The following is an 18,925-nucleotide window of genomic DNA, read 5'->3' as shown; positions in this document are numbered from 1 at the left end:
ATAATACATTAAAATCGTTTAAAATGAGTACCTAAAATAACTAGGGGGAAACGTGTTTGGCTGATAGCCATTAGTCAATGCATACGGTAAATGCCTTATAATTTGGTTCCATGGTTACAATAAAATGACAAAAGTAAATTCAATAGTAAGTCAGTTCCACACATTAAGTTTTCCAGCTCAAAAACTACAATTTCAATTAAGATATGGTTCAACTGTATTCAAACTGAATACAATAATGTATAAATATAAAATCGCCTCCTTTGGACTATAGGTAGCACCCTCAGTACTAATGAATCTTAGAGCAGCTTTAGCTCCTTAGGAAATGATCCAGTGACCTAGGTCGTGGTGAGTCAGAGACTGTAATAGACTGTAGGGGAAGTCAGAGCAATGTTTATTTCTGCTAGAGATGACTAGAGTACAGTAGAGTACACCAGAAAGGCACAGCTGCAGTTTTTAACATTTAACATTGGCTAAAGATATAACACTAGTTAAAGGTTAAGTCCACAACTGCTAACTGTGCAGAATTCTAATTAGAAAGCAGAACAAACAGCATAGAGGCATTAATTGTCTTCCAAGGCTTAAATAGCACATGCCAGCCAACCAATCAGTCAGTGTATTATACAGTTTACAACAATTATAAAAATTCAAGCACTTCTGTAGGATTCCAATGGTAATTCAACGTAAAAAAAACCCCAAACAATTCAACATAAACTCATTAAAAGACAACTCTATCAACTTATTTAAAGGCACACTGTAATATTTTCAGTAGTTTATTTATTTACAGAATTCATGCTGCCCAATCACAAATGTTAACTTTTTCATTACTTACCACCACCATCAAATTCTAAGTACCGGTATATCCATTATGAGAAAATTGCACTTTTCATATTGCATTTCTAGAAATACACTTTAGCTGTACAACGTGGGTCATACTAGTCAATATTAGTAGACAGCACAGTTTCAATGTGCAACATAGTTGCAATACCTACTCTGGCCACCATCCTACACAGTGTACCTTTAAGACCACTGACACAACATAGCCCAAATATTGAACCGTCAGCTGACCAAAAAAATGACATTAGGAAAATTCTAGCTTTGAAAACAACGCTGCCTCATGATGGACTGGAAACAAGCATGCATGATGCAGATTGAATATGTTATGTGGTTTTAAGAAATTGGGATGATAATAAGCTGTAATATTGAATGTTTCAAGCTACAGTACATGTTGGAATGCCATAACAAACAAAATTAGAATGTCTGTTGCAATTATGGCAACCCTATAAGAAGTGAAAACATTTTATGTGTTATTAATGGCATGAGGAATTGCAAGGGACTGAGCAATAAAAAGTCCTGATACTCAGCCCCAGACTCTGTGGCAAAGGACCAGTGCATTTTTTTTGTCTTGCCTGTTGGCTACAAATTCACTGTGGTTCTCAACCTTTTTTGAACAAACACCCCCTGAAAAAAAAATATACATGGACTAATGCACCAATGACAACCAAGTACCGCCACCTCTCAATGTCCCCTTGGGACTTCCCAACGCCCCCTGGGGAGCTGTAGAGCCCCTGTTGAGAAACACTGCACTAGACTAAGAAACTTAAAATAAGGGAACAACTCAAAGTGTAAAAAAAGTAACTTAAATAACATAAAAAGAAATGCCAAGTCACAAAACAAATGCTTTCTTGCAAAGTGAACATATAAAAAATGATTACAAAATGTCAAGGCCTCATCTGGCTTTGAAAGCACAAGTGTTAATATTGCCTGATGTGAAGAATTATGGATTTCTTTACTTGTTTCCTTCAAAATTTTGGCAGTTGTGGTTGATGTGTAACTAGGCTGTGCCCTCCTAGTGACGTAACACCTCCAGCGTTGCTTTTAGTCAGGCCAGGAGCAATACAAATATTGTTTCTGAGCTGCACAAAAATCGGGAACTCCTCCTACTTTGTTGCGAAGCAAACAACCAGAAGCAAACCAAGGGAGGCGGGTCACCCATGCCGTTTGGGAAATGTTAACTGTTATGTTCTTGGTCAGACCAAGTCTCGAAGAGATTTGAAAGTCGATGATAATAAGGCAAGTTGATGTGTGCCTGGGGCTCATGTGTCCCTCTCTGCCTACAATTACAAACAAGAAAATATGTGGTTACCAAACTGTACAGATATTCAGTATATTCACAGCTTCATTGGAAATAGTATTTTGATGAATAGACTCCCACATGCACAACGGAAAACTCACCATTGGTGTATTTTCGGATGCATCTCGCTCCATTGCTTTCCCACTGTTCTTCACAAATTCCTATACATAATGTAAATAAAAGAGCACTCTCAGTTACACACAGAACAGACAATGCTACATTTGTTTACTTGTTTACTGCAGTTGGCCTATGTGTCCTGGGGCCCATACTACAAAGGTGGTTCAGGAGTAAACCAGGTTAAGTTAAGAGGTAAAGCATCTAATAGGAGTGCCTGAGGACTCCAGGCTCTTCTATTAGGTGATTTAGGTTAAGATATAAATCACTAATAGAAGAGCCTGGAGTCCTCATCTTCTTAGGAAATTACCTCTTCACCTGGTTTACTCCTGAACCAGCTTTATAGTATATGCCCCTGCTGCCCCCACCCCCACTCACCATCAGAGCCTTGTCCATGTAGTACTCTCTGCCTGGACTCCCATCATTGTGCTTGGAATCAATAGCAAAGCAGAGGAAGAGCACGTCCACTACCATCTCGTATACGGACAGGAAACAGTGGGCCACCATGTAGGCAAATAGGCAGGCAATAACTACTGGGACCACCCACAGAGTGTACTCCTGCTGGTACCTTAGGGTAAGGACACCCACCAGTCCCACACAGGCTACAACAAGCACCTGCAACAATTAAATTATTAGTGTTATTAGTATTATTTGTTAAGAAAATGTGTTTAGCAAGCAAAGCTCATGTTCTACAAAGTCATTCTATGAACTTGCATGATCTCTTAAATTATGTACACAAGACTTCCTGCAAATGCAAATGGAAAGACACTTATTCGCTATGTAGGCAACAAAACATACATTCCACACATCAAAATTTCTCTCACTAAAATGAAGTACCTTTCCAAGGAAGAGAATGAAGTCCCCCACTGTGTTAATGGCAGCCACTCGGACCGCATTCTCCACCAGGATAATAAAGGCATCTTTGGCAGATGTGCAGAAACTTGTGCTGTTGATAGCAGTGGCTGTATATGCATTCTACATGGTAAAGCAAAACAGTAATGAAAAGCAAGAACACTTTGTATCAAGTTAAATGGTGTCCCACAACATTGGCAGAACTATGTATAGGCTATATCTGTGTTTTGGTGCATTTGTACGGTCATGTACAGCTAGGCTCGTAAATAAGCCTATTTGGACATTAGCACAATTTTCATCTTCTTTGGCTTTCAACCCCACCACAATGGATTTCAAACAAGCTATGCTTCAACCGCAGACTCTCAGTGCTAATTTGAGGGTGTTAGCATCCAACAGGATAGAAATTTAACAGGATAGAAACTGCAACTGTTTTGGCCCTACCGTTGCTTAACGGTAGGGCACTTGTCTACTACACGGCCGACCCGGGTTTAATTGCGGCCCGGCTCCTTTGCCAACCCTTCCCCGTGTCTCTCTCCCAAATGTTTCCCGTCTCTCTCAAACTGTCCTGTCACTAAAAAAGTCCAAAAAAAGACCAAAAGAAAATCTAGAAAACAAATTGCAACTGTGTTAGTATGTGCTCCCTACTATTAGAGGTATCTAAAGTAATAGGGCAGCAGGCTGCTCAGCTATTACACAGTCAGGTGTGTTATTGTTATTCCCTTATTATCCGTATGCCGTTTAAAATCTGTATACATTATTCAACAGACATTTTAATGCTCCACAAAAGTAAGAAGACCATAACCAAGGCACTATTGCACCCCATTACCATCATATAAGCTCCTCCGTGTAGCCTGGAGTGTGTGCACACGACAACAAGATTTTTTTTTAAATTAAAAAAGTGAAATATGGTAAATTTTTCAACTGCTGTCATTGTTAAAGGGTCATAGTGTGTTTATTGACAATGGGCATTTCATGATCTCATAAACTTAGACATTAATTTTTACAGAGCTTCACATTCCGAAAGAATTGCATACCTGCAATTTTGATAATTCAATCTTTTCATGTAATAACATCTTTCAACATCTTTTATTATGGTCTTGTTGGCATTCAATACACTGTAGTTCCGTTTAAAAATGGGACCAAGTCGCTAATTTGCAAGTCAAAAGTAAGTCTCAAGTCCTTCAAGTCTGAGTCAAGTTAAGCTAAGTTAAGACACATTTAACCAAGTCAAGCCCAAGCTCAAGTTGTACCAATGCTAAGTCAAGTCCAAGTCTCCTAGGATTTAATGTTTGGAAAATGGTCGCATTTTGTTTTTATTCACAAAATGACCATACCAAAACAACGTTTTTGGAGTCTGTTTCGTAAACAAAACACTAATTTATATACATTTTCAATTTCAATAGCTATAACTACTTGTAATTGCATTGTCAGTTGTATGTGAATATGAATGCTGCTTTAAGTTATCTTGACATTGTAGGAAAGAAGGATTCCCAATCGCTTAGTTATCATACACAAAAATTCGGTCCAGAAACCTTTGCTACTAAGAATGGATAACCACTTACTTGGTTGAGGTACGTCAGGCACTTCTGAAGACACCACAGGCAACAGATGCATGCTTTAACTATACAACGAGCACAGGCATTCTCCTGAAAAACAACAGCACAACAGAATGCAGTTAACATGTTCCTGCTGAGCGTGTTCTACTGGACCCTCCAGCGTTCCTGCTTTTTTTTAATTTATTTTTTTACTCACTTTGCCTTTCAGCTGGTTGTGGATGTAGGTGAGAATCAGGCGTGGGATCTCCACCAAAGTGATGATGAAGGACCCTTTAGCAACAGTTCCCAAGTGGTAGCGTGCCAGCTGTAGCATTGATGACAGAATGGGTGTCTCTGGGAGCTGAGACTTGTCTCTGTTCATTAGGACACATAGACAGCTTAAGTAAAATGTTCTAAGAACTGCAAGATAAACAACTTCGTAAAAAAAATCTGTGAAGAGCCACATGATATAAAACCCATCCTGGTAGTAAATGTTGCATCCCACACTCCTCACCTGGTGAAGTAGTAGGTGACCACAGCGCCAGCTACAGTCATCTGCTGGCAGGCCAGTATGAACTCGCTGATCCAAATGAGTCCTACAGCATGGTACCAAATTGTGTACTGCAGAGGCTCAGAGAGCTTGAACACCACCGTTACTCCGTTACTCACAGGGCTTCCTGTGAAGAGATGGCTGACAGGATGAGGTCACAGTTTGTTTGTTTGACCTTTATTTAACCAGGCAGGTCCCATTGAGGTATGAAACCTCTTCTTCCAGGGAGTCCTGGCCAAGACGCCATTAAGACAAGCAAACAGAGGAGGCAAATGCATAAGACTTAAAAGACAAACAAAACAGCACATGCAAGGATATGCATAAGATATACACATATCAGACATGGGTGCAAGCAGATAGACACTAGACAAAGGCTAGTAAACAAGGCAGGCAAGCACGAAGTAGTAAAAAAAGAAAAGCAAGCACACAACAGACAAGAATACAGGGGACCACAAAACTGAACTGACACAGAGTAATATAAAAACAAACACAGAAAAACAGGGACACTCCTCTGTACTTGAGTTGTTTTTAAAATATTTTAAAAGTATATATAGAGGGGGCAGATTCCAAGTTTAAAATGTTTTGAAGGTTATTCCAACCATGTGGGGCATATGGACTAAAATAAGTCTTTCCTGACCTAGTGCCATAGGAACTGGTTTGGTGTGAGGGCAGTTGATGTATGGTGGGAGTTTACCAACCAATGGCTCCACAATAAAAATGAGGCAATGGCTTTTTCTCCCGAGTGATAGTGAAGTCCATGTTACCATTTCATATAGTGTGCAGTGAAGTGTTCTCATGTTTGCATTACTAATGAAACATAGCGCTGCATGGTAAACTACCGGCTTTTCTAAAAGAGGTGGAACTGAAGCGTGCATGTACAATGTCACCATAGTCTAAAGCACTTTTTCAAACGGAAATAAAAACTCAGTTTTGATCTAAGCTTTTTAAGACGGTCAATATGTGTTACTTAGTTCAACTTTTCATCAAGCCAAATCCCTAAATACTTTGCTTTTAGTACTTGTTTTAACCCTCTCTAACAAGGTGCCATCAGCAGTGGACACTTCAACATTAGATAATGATGAGCGAGTATGCGTGAAAACCATGTACTTTGTTTTCTTTGCATTTAGAACCAGTCGCAGACTAAGCAAAGACGCCTGCAAAACACTAAAAGCAGATTGAAGACTACAGTAGAGTTGCATATGTGACTAATGCAGGGGAACAGTGTCTGATGGGGTGTAACTAACATAACAGGGGAAGCACACAGTGAGAAATGGCATATGTGGTCTTCGAACACGATGATCTACATAATTTTTTGTCCACATAGTTGTGAAATTGCATCGAGTAACTTAATAAGTGATATTACAATACAGATCATATTCAGTAGTTAAGCTGGAATCTCACCTGAAGTCCCTATAGACAAAAACACTGCAAGCCAAGAGACCCAAAAAAGTAGAAGGGCAAAGCAGGTCCACAAAGGCTGCAAGGCTAGAAGTGGTATATGTGTGAAAACGTTGCCTGCCACGTGGAACAAAGCTATAGTAAGCTCCACGCGCTTCCTCAAGAAAAAAATCAATAGCAGTAGCACCACCTAAAAGATATCAGAATAATGTCAGTGGCAGTTACAGTAACCGTAAAGGTTGCAGGTGAACGTAACAACATCAACAACAGAGTACATATACGTATAACCGATAGAACGGATAACAAAACGTTTTACCGTGAGTACAGTAGCTATGATTGCATAGACAAGGAGGCCTTGGCTGTTGTCTTCAGCGTTTGCTTTTTCAACAGGGTCAGTGGAACTAGCAGACTTCCTGACGTCGACATACAGCCACCATAACACGGCAGTGCCGGCTAAAAAGACAGAAAGAAGAAAGAAATTCAACAGGGTCTATAGGCATTTTGAGGTGTATAAAGTTTTGATGTAATGGAAGCATAAGGTACAGTAAGCGTGGTTGTAACTATGGTGATCATACCTATGCAGCCTAAGACCACCAGCACGGTGATAATCGTCACCAGAACGCCAGAGATGTATCTGATAACCACCATGAGAATGCCAGAGAGAACTATGGAGAGAAATCATACACCACACAGAATGTTTAGATTTCATAGTCAATTGTTAAATCTTTAAGGCAACATCATAAGAGGTGTGCTCTTCCATGCACTAGCATTTTTATAGTGAGTCAGGTACAGAAGTATTGATCATACCAACAGATAGTACGCAGAGTCCAAAGATGATCTCCTTGGAAGCCAAAATCCCTGTTGCAACCTTCTGAAGTACGTTCTCACTGACGGAATTCACTATGGCTTGAGCAAACTGAGCATAGCAGCTGATGTCCTTTGGAACACAGCGATTAAACCGCTGCTTGCTGCAGGGAAGAGGAGGAAGCGAATGGCTCAGCAAAGATTCAAGTGCTTCAGCACCCACATGAATGAAGGAAGCTGAGGACAGCACTCCTCAGATTTTTTCTCTGTTTATTCGCCCACAAACGTTTCGGGCAGAGGCCTCTGAAGAGTGCTGTCCTTTGCGAACTTCATTCATTTATGTGGGATTCAGCACCCAGTTAAGAACTGTGAGAATCATTAGGCGATCGTGTGAGCGCATGTTCTCTACTTTCTCAGCACACACATGTCCAGGAATACACCGAAATCAGACGTTCTGCATTTGTGACCAGTTAACCCGTTAAGACAAGCCGTTACCAGAATGGCAATGACCAAGTCACAGTGCATAATGAAAGGCCCTGTGTTATGTCATAGTATTGTAGTACTATGGTACTTAAAGGGGCACAAGGTAGGATGACATCGGTTGTGCGGTGCTCGTGGCATGCCTGTCTCAAAATCTACACCGTAATGAAAAAAACGCTGTTTGAATAACTTGCTGTAATCACTGAATGCCAGCAGTTGATACAAATCTGAATATGGTATGCAAAGCGATGTTTTCAAATGAAAAGTGTTTCCCACGACATTCCTTCCTTGCATTTGGGGTTTTCTGACAGTGGACCGTGGAAGTGGTCGCGAGAGCCATCGTTCACTTACTAATGACTCGCAGAAGTATCGGCTGACTCGGGACCGTGATTAATTAAACTTTTAATCCTACCTGGAGCCCCTTTAACGTTCCAATGACTATTACAGCGTGCCACTGGAGGTACGACATGCATTAAGGGGGTACTTGTCCACTGTCTCGTGCACCATTTATTCTCAGACTAATAAACTGTACACACACACATATAGGCCTACATATATATACATATACATATACATATACATATATATATATATATATATATACATACAGTTGAGGACGATATTATTAGCCCCCCTCCTGAAATTAGACATATCTCTTCATTTATCATTGAGAATAATCATTATTAATAAATGTATGTTATTCTGGAAACAAATACACCATGGAGCTGGTATCCAATAAGTTAAATTTGGACTTTTCCATTTTCACAATGAGTTTAAACAAAAAAGTGTAAAAATGGCAAGGACAAAATTATTAGCCCCCTTATCATTAATAGTCAATACAGTGCCATTTATGAACAAAAATTGACACCAGGCACTTTGATTAGTTGTTAACTATGTTGGCACATGTTCCACCAGGGATTTTGGCCCATTTTTTCATTGCAAATAGTTAAGCTGGTCCAAATTCCATGGATGTTGAGGATGGACATTCATTTTCAGCACTCTTCAAATACTATCTAAAGGATTGAGGTCTGAACCACTCCATGACCATGGTTTTAGTATCCTTGAAGAACATTTGAACTATTTTGGATGCAAGTTTTGGGTTATTATCTTATTGAAAGATCCAGTGAAGATCTTAACTCCCTCTATGAGCATATTTTTGCAAGGTCACTTTCCACATTCTATCATAATTTTCAGTTATTATGGTGCCGTACACCCACACAAGGTTTCCTGTGGCTGAGGCTGCCACAAAATGATGCATACACCACCATGTTTAATTGTGGAAACCATCTTATAGCGATTCAAGGCCTATCCCTTTCAGAAGCAGAATTCATGCATCAAAGCAGGTGCAATTGAATATCATCAGATGAAAGCAGAGACGTTCAAAACTCATTTTTGACTTTCAAATGTTCACAGGCAAAGCTCAATAACACTCTGATGTGCACTGCCTTTAGTCAAGGGGTTCTTCTGTGATGATGGCCCCAAAGCCCAATATGATGACAAGCCCTAACAACTGTCTCTCTTCGGGGGGAAAAAACCTCCAGGTGAGGCCAGGTCAATAACAATCATCTAGGCAGGTGTCCAATGCTTCTTTGGTCTAATGAGGCTAAGCAGTTTCCACAGTTACACCTAGTGGAAGGGCATCAGGTTTAGTCTGTTATTCAGCCTCAGACACAGGGAGTCTGGGTCTGAATCTGGATTGCTGGGTCTTCCAACAACATTGTAACTAATCATACATTTAGATTAGTTCAGAGGTTCTTCAAGGACACTAAAACCATGATATTGGAATCACCCGCTCATAGTCCAGTCCTCAATCCCACTGAGAGTCTGTGGTTCCCTATCGCAGTGGACTGCGATCTAACACATGGGACGTGACGTATGCACGGATCCAATCGAAGCACTTTCTACTCACGCCGAATGGCTGAGAGGCTGTCAGTCATCCCCTGGGCCCGCCCTTAGGGCATAAATAGCTGGGTATGACGCAGCCTCGGCCTCTTTCAATACTTCGATAGAAGTGATCCGTCAAGCAACTACAACTTTATCTCAGATTCGAGTTTTCAACCGTGTGCTTCAACTCTTTCAAGCCGGTGAGTGGATTTTCTCTGGTCACAGGCTTTGGGTGCCACGAGTTGATTTTTGTTTCTTGTATTTGGCTATTAGCTTCTAGCTTGCAAGTTTGCTACTTCTGTTAGCTCTACTTGCTAGTGGTTGCTACATTAGCTAACTGGAGCATTCACTCGGTAGTTTTCTTTAGAATTCGGACCGATTGTGAGTGTTAACTGTTTCTCTGGTGTGTCTAGGATGTCGAGGCTGCTGTACCCGGAGTGCCCGCACAGCAGGGACAAAGGGGACCGGCACCGATTTTGCATTGTCTGTCTCGGCAGAGAGCACGCCGAGGCAGCGCTGTCGGGCGGTTCTACCTGCGAATTCTGTGCTGAACTGACACTCGCTAAAATTACTAAGCGCTCGGCTTACTGGACTCGCAGAGAGGCGAGAGAAGCTGCTACCCAGGCTGAGGAGATTCCCACAGCCGAAGGCAGCACAGATCACGATATGGAGGGGCATGACTGTCGCGAGCCCGCCACAGCCAACCCCGCTCCCACCTTGCCATCTGGCGGGAGTTCACGCCACGAGGCAGCAGGGGAGCTAGCTGCACCAGCCCCACATGCAAGAGTGAGGTCGCACCACGAGGCGGTGGAGTTACCGCGTGGCTTCCACGACCAGCCCCTGCCAGAGCTGGTATTTGGGCAGGAGTCGGAGGAACAGCCAGAGGACTTCAGTGATGCAGAGGGGTATTATGGTGAATATGAGGAGGAGGTGGTCGAAGAGTCCCGGGCATCCTCTCCCCCGGTAGGTTCGAGGACACTGGGTCTGCAGCTGCACGAGGTGGCTACCAGGGCAGCTAGCAAACTCGGCCTCCCTCTCCCCACCCCCCCCAGCACAGAGATGTCGTTGCTGGATGGGGAATACTACGCCGGGCCCCAAACACCGGCGCCCTGCCCAATCCCGTTTTTTCCAGAAGTGCACAGGGAGCTAGTCAAGACCTGGAGCAACCCCTATTCGGCCCGTGCCCCAGTCCCAGGCTTTGCTGCCTACATGCATATGGACCAGGCCAAGGAGTGTGGATATCTCTCCTTCCCACCGGTGGAGGATACGGTGGCGAGTTACTTGTCGCCCTCTTCACCTGCATTGCGCCTGGGCCGCAAACCTCTCCTGCCGTCTCCAGTGGCCAGACTCCAGGCCACTCTCGCTGAAAAGTCCTACCTGGCGGCTGGACAAGCAGCATGCTCCATCAACACAACGGCGTTGCTGCAGAGATATCAGGCCAAGCTACTCACGGAGCTGTCTAATACGCTGGATGCTGAGAGTGAGTTGGTGGTGGAACTGCGCAGGGCGACTGACCTGTCTCTCCGCCTCACGCGCTGTTCATCTCAGGCAGTGGGCCGTGCTATGGGGGCGGCAGTAGCAACACAGCGTTCTCTGTGGCTGTCCCTGGCACAGCTGTCGGAACGGGAGAAGGCCCCACTCCTAGATGCCCCGGTGAGTGCTGAAGGAGTGTTTGGTGATGCTGTGGGTACAATGAATTTGAGGTGGAGCAGAAAAGCCGGGAGGCTTTCATGGCCTGGATGCCACGCAGCAGAGGTGAACCCCGGGGCCCCCCGGGTGGACCAGCTCCAGCTCCTGGCATGAAGCGGGGGAGTGGATCTCGTTCTCCAGCTCTTCCAGCTAAGATGCCGGCAAGGAGAGGATGGCAGCGACACCCGTTTAGGCCGCCGCCCCAGCCTCAGCCACAGGACCCACAGCCAGCACCCCAGCAGCAGCAGCAGAGAGCGCCGTTCGTCCCGCGCCAGACTACTGCCCGCCGTGGTGGTGCGAACAGGACGCGGACCTGAGGATCACGTCCTGAAGAGAGGGGGGGGGGAGGAGTTTTCCCCTCAGCGAAAAAGGACTGCCCGTTGCTCACATGCACCGCTCATGTCAAGCACGTTGTGCCAGTTTCCACAAGCACTACACACACAAACAGAAAATGTTTTGTCCCCCTCTCTGCATCCAATATTAAAACAGCATTCTCTCACCCATGTTTACCTAAACAGTGTGACAAGCTGCCCTCAGAGCTTGACCCCCTCCTTAGACGGTGCGGGAATAAAGCCGAATATAGACAAATTGACCATGAGCGGGGAAAACCCCGACCAATTGAGTCTAGATCAAAGATTAAAAGGTTTGGCGATGAGCGGGAGCGTCCCCGACCAATTAAAAGACTCCATGCCTAGAGGCATGCGTGGAAAACTGGCGCAAATGCGCACAGGCATCACCTTGGGTTTTGAAGACTGTCTCAGTGGGCTACACAATTCAGTTTGCTCGCCCCCCACCAAAATTCAGCGGGGTGATTCAAACAATAGTTCCGGAGGGTCAGGTCCCTTTCCTACAGGAGGAAATAGACTCCTTGTTGTTGAAAAAGGCAATAGAGATGGTGCCACAAGGGGAAGAAAACGCAGGCTTTTACAGCCGGTATTTTCTTGTCCCGAAAAAAGGCGGGGGATTTCGGCCAATCTTAGATTTAAGGAGGCTGAACAAATCACTCATGAAAAGGAAATTCAGGATGCTGACCAACCGCCAGCTCCTTCAATTTGTGAAACCAAACGACTGGTTTGTAACCATAGACCTGAAGGATGCATATTTTCACATAAAGGTGGTGCCAAGGCATCGGAAATTTCTCAGATTTGCATTCAGAGGGAAAGCATATCAGTTTTCGCGTCTCCCATTCGGTCTAGCCCTATCCCCTTTTCTGTTCACAAAGTGTCTGGAAGCGGCAGTCGCACCATTACGCCAGCAGGGGGTGCGCTTGTTCAACTTTCTAGACGACTGCCTTCTTTGCTGCCATTCGCAAGAGTTAGCTGCACAGCAGGCCAGTCTTGTGCAGGCACACCTAGGCCAGTTGGGATTTGTGATAAACAGGAAGAAGTGTGTTCTCAAACCAAGTCAGACTTCACAGTTCCTAGGCATGACACTGAATTCTGTGACTATGACAGCTCACCTCTCTCAGGAGAGAGCAGCCGCAATCAAGACCTGTGTGGCCCAATTCAGAATAGGCCAATGGGTGTCATCTCACCTTTGCCAGAGGCTGCTGGGAATGATGGCAGCAGCAGCAGTCTCCCTGCCAATGGGGCTACTGCGCATGCGGCCTTTTCAAATGTGGTACCTGTCTCTGAAGCTCAACCCCTCCAAAGACAAATACCGCAAAATAGTAGTGAATTCAAAGTGCAGGAAGGCCCTCACAATATGGAGATCCTCCCAATTTCTCAGTGCGGGAGCGTCTCTAGGCATAGTGACGCACCGAGTGGTGATTACGACCGACGCGTCTACAACTGGTTGGGGGGCAGTCTGCAACGGGAGATCGGTGAACGGTCGTTGGTCTGCAGCCCAGGCCAAAGCTCATATAAATGTGTTGGAGCTGCAGACAGTGTTTCTAGCCCTACGGTATTTTTTGTCAGTGGTGAAAGGCCATCATGTTCTGGTGAGGACCGACAACACCACGGCCATGGCATACATAAATCGCCAGGGGGGCGTGCGCTCCCTGGCTTTACACCGGTTGGCGAACAGTTTACTGCTATGGGCAGCAGATCACTTGTTGTCTCTCAGAGCAGTTCATATTCCAGGTCACCTCAACTGTGGAGCGGACCTACTCTCAAGGGGCAACCCGCAGGCAGCAGACTGGCGCCTCCATCCTCTGGTGGTCGATCAGGTATGGCGGCGGTTCTACAAAGCCGAAGTGGACCTGTTTGCCACGAGACAGAACACACACTGTCAGCTTTGGTTCTCTCTGGGGGAGACGACCCACCTCTGGGGGTGGACGCACTGGCACATCCGTGGCCGGGTGGACGTCTTTATGCATTTCCTCCAGTGCCTCTAATTCCTCAGGTGCTGAGCAGAGTCATGGAGGAGAGGAGAGAACTGTTGTTAATAGCCCCCCTGTGGCCGAACCGGCCATGGGTCGCAGAGTTGAACAGGATGTCAGTACAGCCGCCGTGGGAGTTGCCCTCACGGAGGGACCTGCTGTCACAGGCGGGAGGATCCATATGGCACCCCCGGCCGGAGCTGTGGCAGCTCAGGGCCTGGCACCTGAAAGGGGAAGGCTGTTAGCATCAGGACTATCTGAGGCAGTAGTCAATACTATTCAGAGTGCTAGGGCTCCATCAACTCGCTCTCTCTATACGCTGAAATGGCGTTTATTCGAGCAGTGGTGTATCTCACGGGGTCATGACCCCATCAACTGTGCTGTAGGTGTCATATTAGATTTTTTGCAGCACATGTTTGATGATGGTAAGGCTGCCTCTACACTAAAGGTGTATGTGGCAGCTATCTCTGCTTGTCATGTGGGCATAGGTGGTGCAACACCTGGTAACCACCCTCTGGTGTCACGATTTATGGCTGGAGTGAGACGGCTCAGGGCCCCTCACAAACAGCTGGTGCCCTCATGGGATCTGTTAGTAGTGTTACGTGCTCTTACTGGGCCTCCCTTTGAGCCCCTGAGTGAGGTGGACATGAAGCTTGTTTCCCTAAAGACAGCTTTCTTGCTGGCCCTGGTGTCAGCAAAACGCATAGGTGATATTCAAGCTCTCTCAGTGAGCTCGACTTGTATGCAGTTCTCCGGAGCAGGTGATAAGGTCATTATGCGTCCAAATGCCGCATACACGCCCAAGGTAGTATCTACTCCCTTCCGTAATCAAGTCATTGAGTTAGTCAGTTTCTCACCTCCTCCCTTTGCATCAGCAGAGGAGGAGCAGTTGAACAAACTGTGCCCGGTGCGGGCTCTGCGTTGCTATGTGGAGCGCACCAGGTCTTTCAGGCAGTCTGATCAGTTATTTGTGTGTTTTGGCACTCAGGCTAAGGGTAGGCCACTGTCAAAACCAAGCCTATCACGCTGGATAGTGGAAACCATTGAGCTGGCTTACAGCAGCCAGTCTCTGGAAGCTCCAGAGGGACTGCGCGCTCATTCGACTCGAGGAGTCTCTTCTTCTTGGGCCTTACTGAAGGGTGTCTCCATAGAAGAGATATGCAGAGCAGCCAGTTGGAATTCTCATCACACATTCATTCGTTATTACATGTTAGATGTGAGTGAGCCTAGTTTTCTGCAGGGTGTTCTGGGAGCAGTGAACCTGTGATTACCCAGATTTACAACCCTTTTTGGAAGTGTAACAAATGCATAACATGTTGGTCTCTAATGTGCTTAATCACCACATATTATCCCTGCATTTACCCCTATCAATAATAAGCCCATAAGGTGGGTGCTTAGGCCTCCACTGTAATTCACGCGTGATGGGATACGGTCCCATGTGTTAGATCGCAGTCCACTGCGATAGGGAACGTCTGGGTCATGACTATGACCACGGTTCCCTTAGCAGGGACCAGATCTAACACTGCGTTGCGATTACAGTGCCTTGCTGGGCATAATGCTCAGTATTGAAAGAGGCCGAGGCTGCGTCATACCCAGCTATTTATGCCCTAAGGGCGGGCCCAGGGGATGACTGACAGCCTCTCAGCCATTCGGCGTGAGTAGAAAGTGCTTCGATTGGATCCGTGCATACGTCACGTCCCATGTGTTAGATCTGGTCCCTGCTAAGGGAACCGTGGTCATAGTCATGACCCAGACGTTAATGTCTATGCTCAGCATCCATGCGATTTGGACCAGCTAGAACACTTTGCAGTGAAGAAATGGGCCAAAATCCCTAGTGGGGCACGAGCCAACCTAGGTAGCAACTTATCAGAGCTTGTTGTCAGTTTTGGTTCATAAATGGCGCCATATTGACTATTAATGATCAGGGGGCTAATAATTTTGTCCTTGTCATTTTTGCCATTTTTTGTCTAAACTCATCGTAACAATAGAAAAATCCAAATTCAACTCATTGAACATTATCTCCATCAGTGTATTTGTTTCCAGAATAACAGAAACGGTGAATAATGGCAATTCTTACTGAGAAATCAAGAGAAATGTCTAATTTCAGGAGGGGGGCTAATAATATCGTCCTCAACTGTATATATATATATATACTGTACAGTTAACACACACAAATGTACCTGAACCTAAACATTGTGCATTAACAGCAAGAAAACAGCAAAATGGTCAGTGCAGTGTGCAAGTTTTTTTTTTTTTCAAATTTTCTGATTAGTGACCTATTGGTCATCTCCTACACACCTGCCAGCTGAGGTGTGTGGGGGAAAACACAAGTTTAACAGACTAATATTTTGAAATGACGGCATTGTGAAATCTTCATCTTCTGTACCATACCTGGGCTTCACTGGTAACTTTGGACAGCCGTCTTTCTTGATGGGGTAGTCTTTGGGGGCAATGTCATATCTACAAGTCTCTGAGCCTAAAAATAGAAACAGTGTTTACAACAAACATCCGCTGGCAAAGCTGGGCCCACACAGTCAGACCTTAAGAAATGCCATGGCCATTCCCTCACCATTGATGGCTGCAAAGTTTTGGATGTCCTCATAGCTTTTCAATTCTTCTTGTGGGCATGATGACACGCACAGAGCAATGGAGTTTATCTTTAGCTTCAAAGGGTTGATGTTACAAGGATCCAGGAAGAACACATACCTACAGACACGAAATTAACATCTCTATTTTAAAAAAGAGACACTCAAATGATCTCATACTTAATGACCAGATGTAAAACAGCAGTAGATAGAATAACCACTTGAGAACCACTTGATATGACTCACTTTCTGCGTGTGAAATCTTGGCCACTTAGCGTGACGTTTGGGATCTTGCTGTTGTTCTTGCCACATATGTTCCCATAGCTGTCATATCCATTAATGAGTCTGGAGCTTCCACCCATGACAACAGAGATTCCAGCAACTATCATCTATAAAGCAACAATAATAACACCAAAATACAACAACACATGAGAAAAATGTATCCTAAATAAAGTATGCAAGCAAGGGGGCTTCTTCAGAAGCCGGGCTATGTACAGTGCAAACATCTGTTCTCATGTGTGTGGTTCTTTTTGTGTCCAAGGAATAGGGCAAATCCCGAATGTAAGTAGGATGTATATGTTCATGTACTACTATTAGGCTACTACAACTACTATTGTGTTCATGTACTACTATTAGGCTACTACAACTACTATTGTGCTACTACTAACTACTAGTGCGGTCGGTCAGCCTCCCATACTTACCATGCCAATACAAAAGAAGATGAAGAGGATGAGCCATGGTATATCAGTAACACTTTTCTCCTCCTGTGGAGACCATTCAGTCCGTTTCTGAAATGACAGTGAATGGACAGATAGTGAGCATATTGGCTAGACGAGTTGAAGTCAGAAGTCAAGTGTACTATATTGTAAAAAAAAATAAAAAAAATCTATGCAACATGCTTAGCACAGAAGTTTGAATTTGCGTTTGATAAGTTTCCAATGTGCAGTCAAACTAAAACATAAAAATAAGACATGGATAATCTCTTCTCACACACACACACACACACACACACACACACACACACACACACACACACACACACACACACACACACACACATTTACATTCTTTCTATGACACATTCACTCATAACACACTCACACACTGATATCGACATGTGCAATAGGCCTACCTACACACACAGTGTGCAATAAGAAGACTGTACTGATGGACAATAACTGCACATACACACGCATACACACACACACACACACAGAGAGAGAGAAGCAGCAGCAGAAGTACAATCAATGGTCATACAAGTAAAGTGAAGTGGTGTAGATTACAAGGTGCAAGAGTAAAGGAAAGTAGGAAAGTACTTGGCTCAGTTGCACATGTATCAAATGAAAAACTGAATTTAATTACAGAGTTGTGTAGACCTAGACTAACTCAAGAATTGGTGGGGGTTGTGGATTCAACACTGTTAACAGTGAGGATAGTTTTAGCGAAAGTAGGCCTATAGTCACAGAACATGGAGACGGAATTTGGAAATGCTCTTTTTATGTTAACGAAAGCAAATACTGACAAATCTCAAATCGTGCACTTGTGCACTTTAGTGTTCATGTTTCAGTGCGCATTCCGTATTAGTTACGAACTAAAACATAGTGCCCGAAGTGCACAAGTGCACCATTTGAGATCCAGCCTCAGTTTGCAGAAATGAGCATAGCCCCCGTCAGTCTGCTCAAATAGATATCCATTCATACATGCCAGAGTTGCATAGTCTGGAGCCTCTAATTACATTCTCTTTATTCTCGTCAGTTGCATTTTAACTTTGCCCGTAGGCTAGGCCTACTGTGGACAAACTTCACAAACGCTATAAATCAGTAGCCTAATAGCAAGTTAAATAGAAGAAATAAAGAGGTTTACTGGGTCCGTTTTCGTTAAAAAATCACATGCTCAAGACAGTAAATGTTTGATTTTCAATGCGGTTATTCATATTGGGCGTTTCGTTTCCACCCGCCGCACTCAGCCGGTGTCACCTCTCCCCACAATCGACCACAACCAACCACATAGCCTAGAATATGGGTTAGCCTACAACAGACAGTGCACAGCTAACTTCATAATCCTTAACATAACTTTACACTTGCACATAGCAGGAGTTGGTAACACATAATTAGCTAGGAACAGTTATAGCTTACCTCTTTGCTGCCAAAACACCCCATGACTTACATGGAAGAATAGGCGTCTTCACTTCCGCCTTCGCCGCTTGTTTCAGTTTCGTGCTTTATTTGGGGGGAAAGTCCGCGCCTACATCGCCACCACTGGCCTATGGTTAGCCTACTGTGTTTTCTTTGTTATTCTAACGGCGTATGTTTTTATATCAGCATGCGTCACACAAATAGGACGATGGGAAATACAGCCTAGTTCGGAAACCGCGAAACCAAAGCTTTTTTGCACACTTCAATGAAAGTTGCCTAGTTGTTATAGTGTTACAGTTCTTGCAGCACTTCTCAAATGGTGCACTTGTGCAGTGTTCTTGTCAGTGCGTGTGGCGTTTAATTACGCACTGAAACATGTTGTGAACTGTTGTAATGTCCATTTTGAGGTGGTATTTCTTCCATTTAACAAAGGACTTAATTAAAGAGT

At 44.4% G+C, this 18,925-nt stretch overlaps 1 protein-coding gene across 2 annotated transcripts; it reads right to left on the bottom strand.

The window, feature by feature from the left end:
- Positions 1-370: 370 nt before the first annotated feature.
- On the bottom strand, positions 371-18,561 carry LOC134465022 (choline transporter-like protein 1). 2 transcript variants are annotated; one of them, XM_063218411.1, is made up of 16 exons: positions 18,478-18,561; positions 17,044-17,130; positions 16,589-16,731; positions 16,327-16,463; positions 16,149-16,233; positions 7,388-7,548; positions 7,156-7,245; positions 6,897-7,033; positions 6,584-6,770; positions 5,147-5,309; positions 4,850-5,006; positions 4,660-4,743; positions 3,083-3,220; positions 2,624-2,860; positions 2,233-2,292; positions 371-2,107 (listed from the first exon to the last, which is right to left on the bottom strand). In XM_063218411.1, exons 1-16 carry the CDS (start codon positions 18,499-18,501, stop codon positions 2,009-2,011), a joined length of 1,989 nt encoding a protein of 662 aa, XP_063074481.1. In that variant the 5' UTR covers positions 18,502-18,561; the 3' UTR covers positions 371-2,008. The 2 variants fall into 2 exon arrangements, with proteins under 2 accessions (XP_063074481.1, XP_063074482.1); XM_063218412.1 differs by having other exon boundaries at positions 1,993-2,111.
- Positions 18,562-18,925: the final 364 nt, after the last annotated feature.

The sequence above is a fragment of the Engraulis encrasicolus genome, chromosome 16 (genome assembly GCF_034702125.1).
Source record: "Engraulis encrasicolus isolate BLACKSEA-1 chromosome 16, IST_EnEncr_1.0, whole genome shotgun sequence".
Taxonomy (NCBI): domain Eukaryota; kingdom Metazoa; phylum Chordata; class Actinopteri; order Clupeiformes; family Engraulidae; genus Engraulis; species Engraulis encrasicolus.
This window is presented reverse-complemented; position numbering and strand designations above follow the sequence as displayed.

Coding starts and splice junctions, on each gene's coding strand:
- LOC134465022 (XM_063218411.1), bottom strand. CDS start 18,501: ATGGGGTGTTTTGGCAGCAAAGAG. Junction 17,131..18,477: donor GGTGTTTTGGCAGCAAAGAG/GTAAGCTATAAC, acceptor CTGTCATTTCAG/AAACGGACTGAATGGTCTCC. Junction 16,234..16,326: donor AAACTTTGCAGCCATCAATG/GTGAGGGAATGG, acceptor TTCTATTTTTAG/GCTCAGAGACTTGTAGATAT.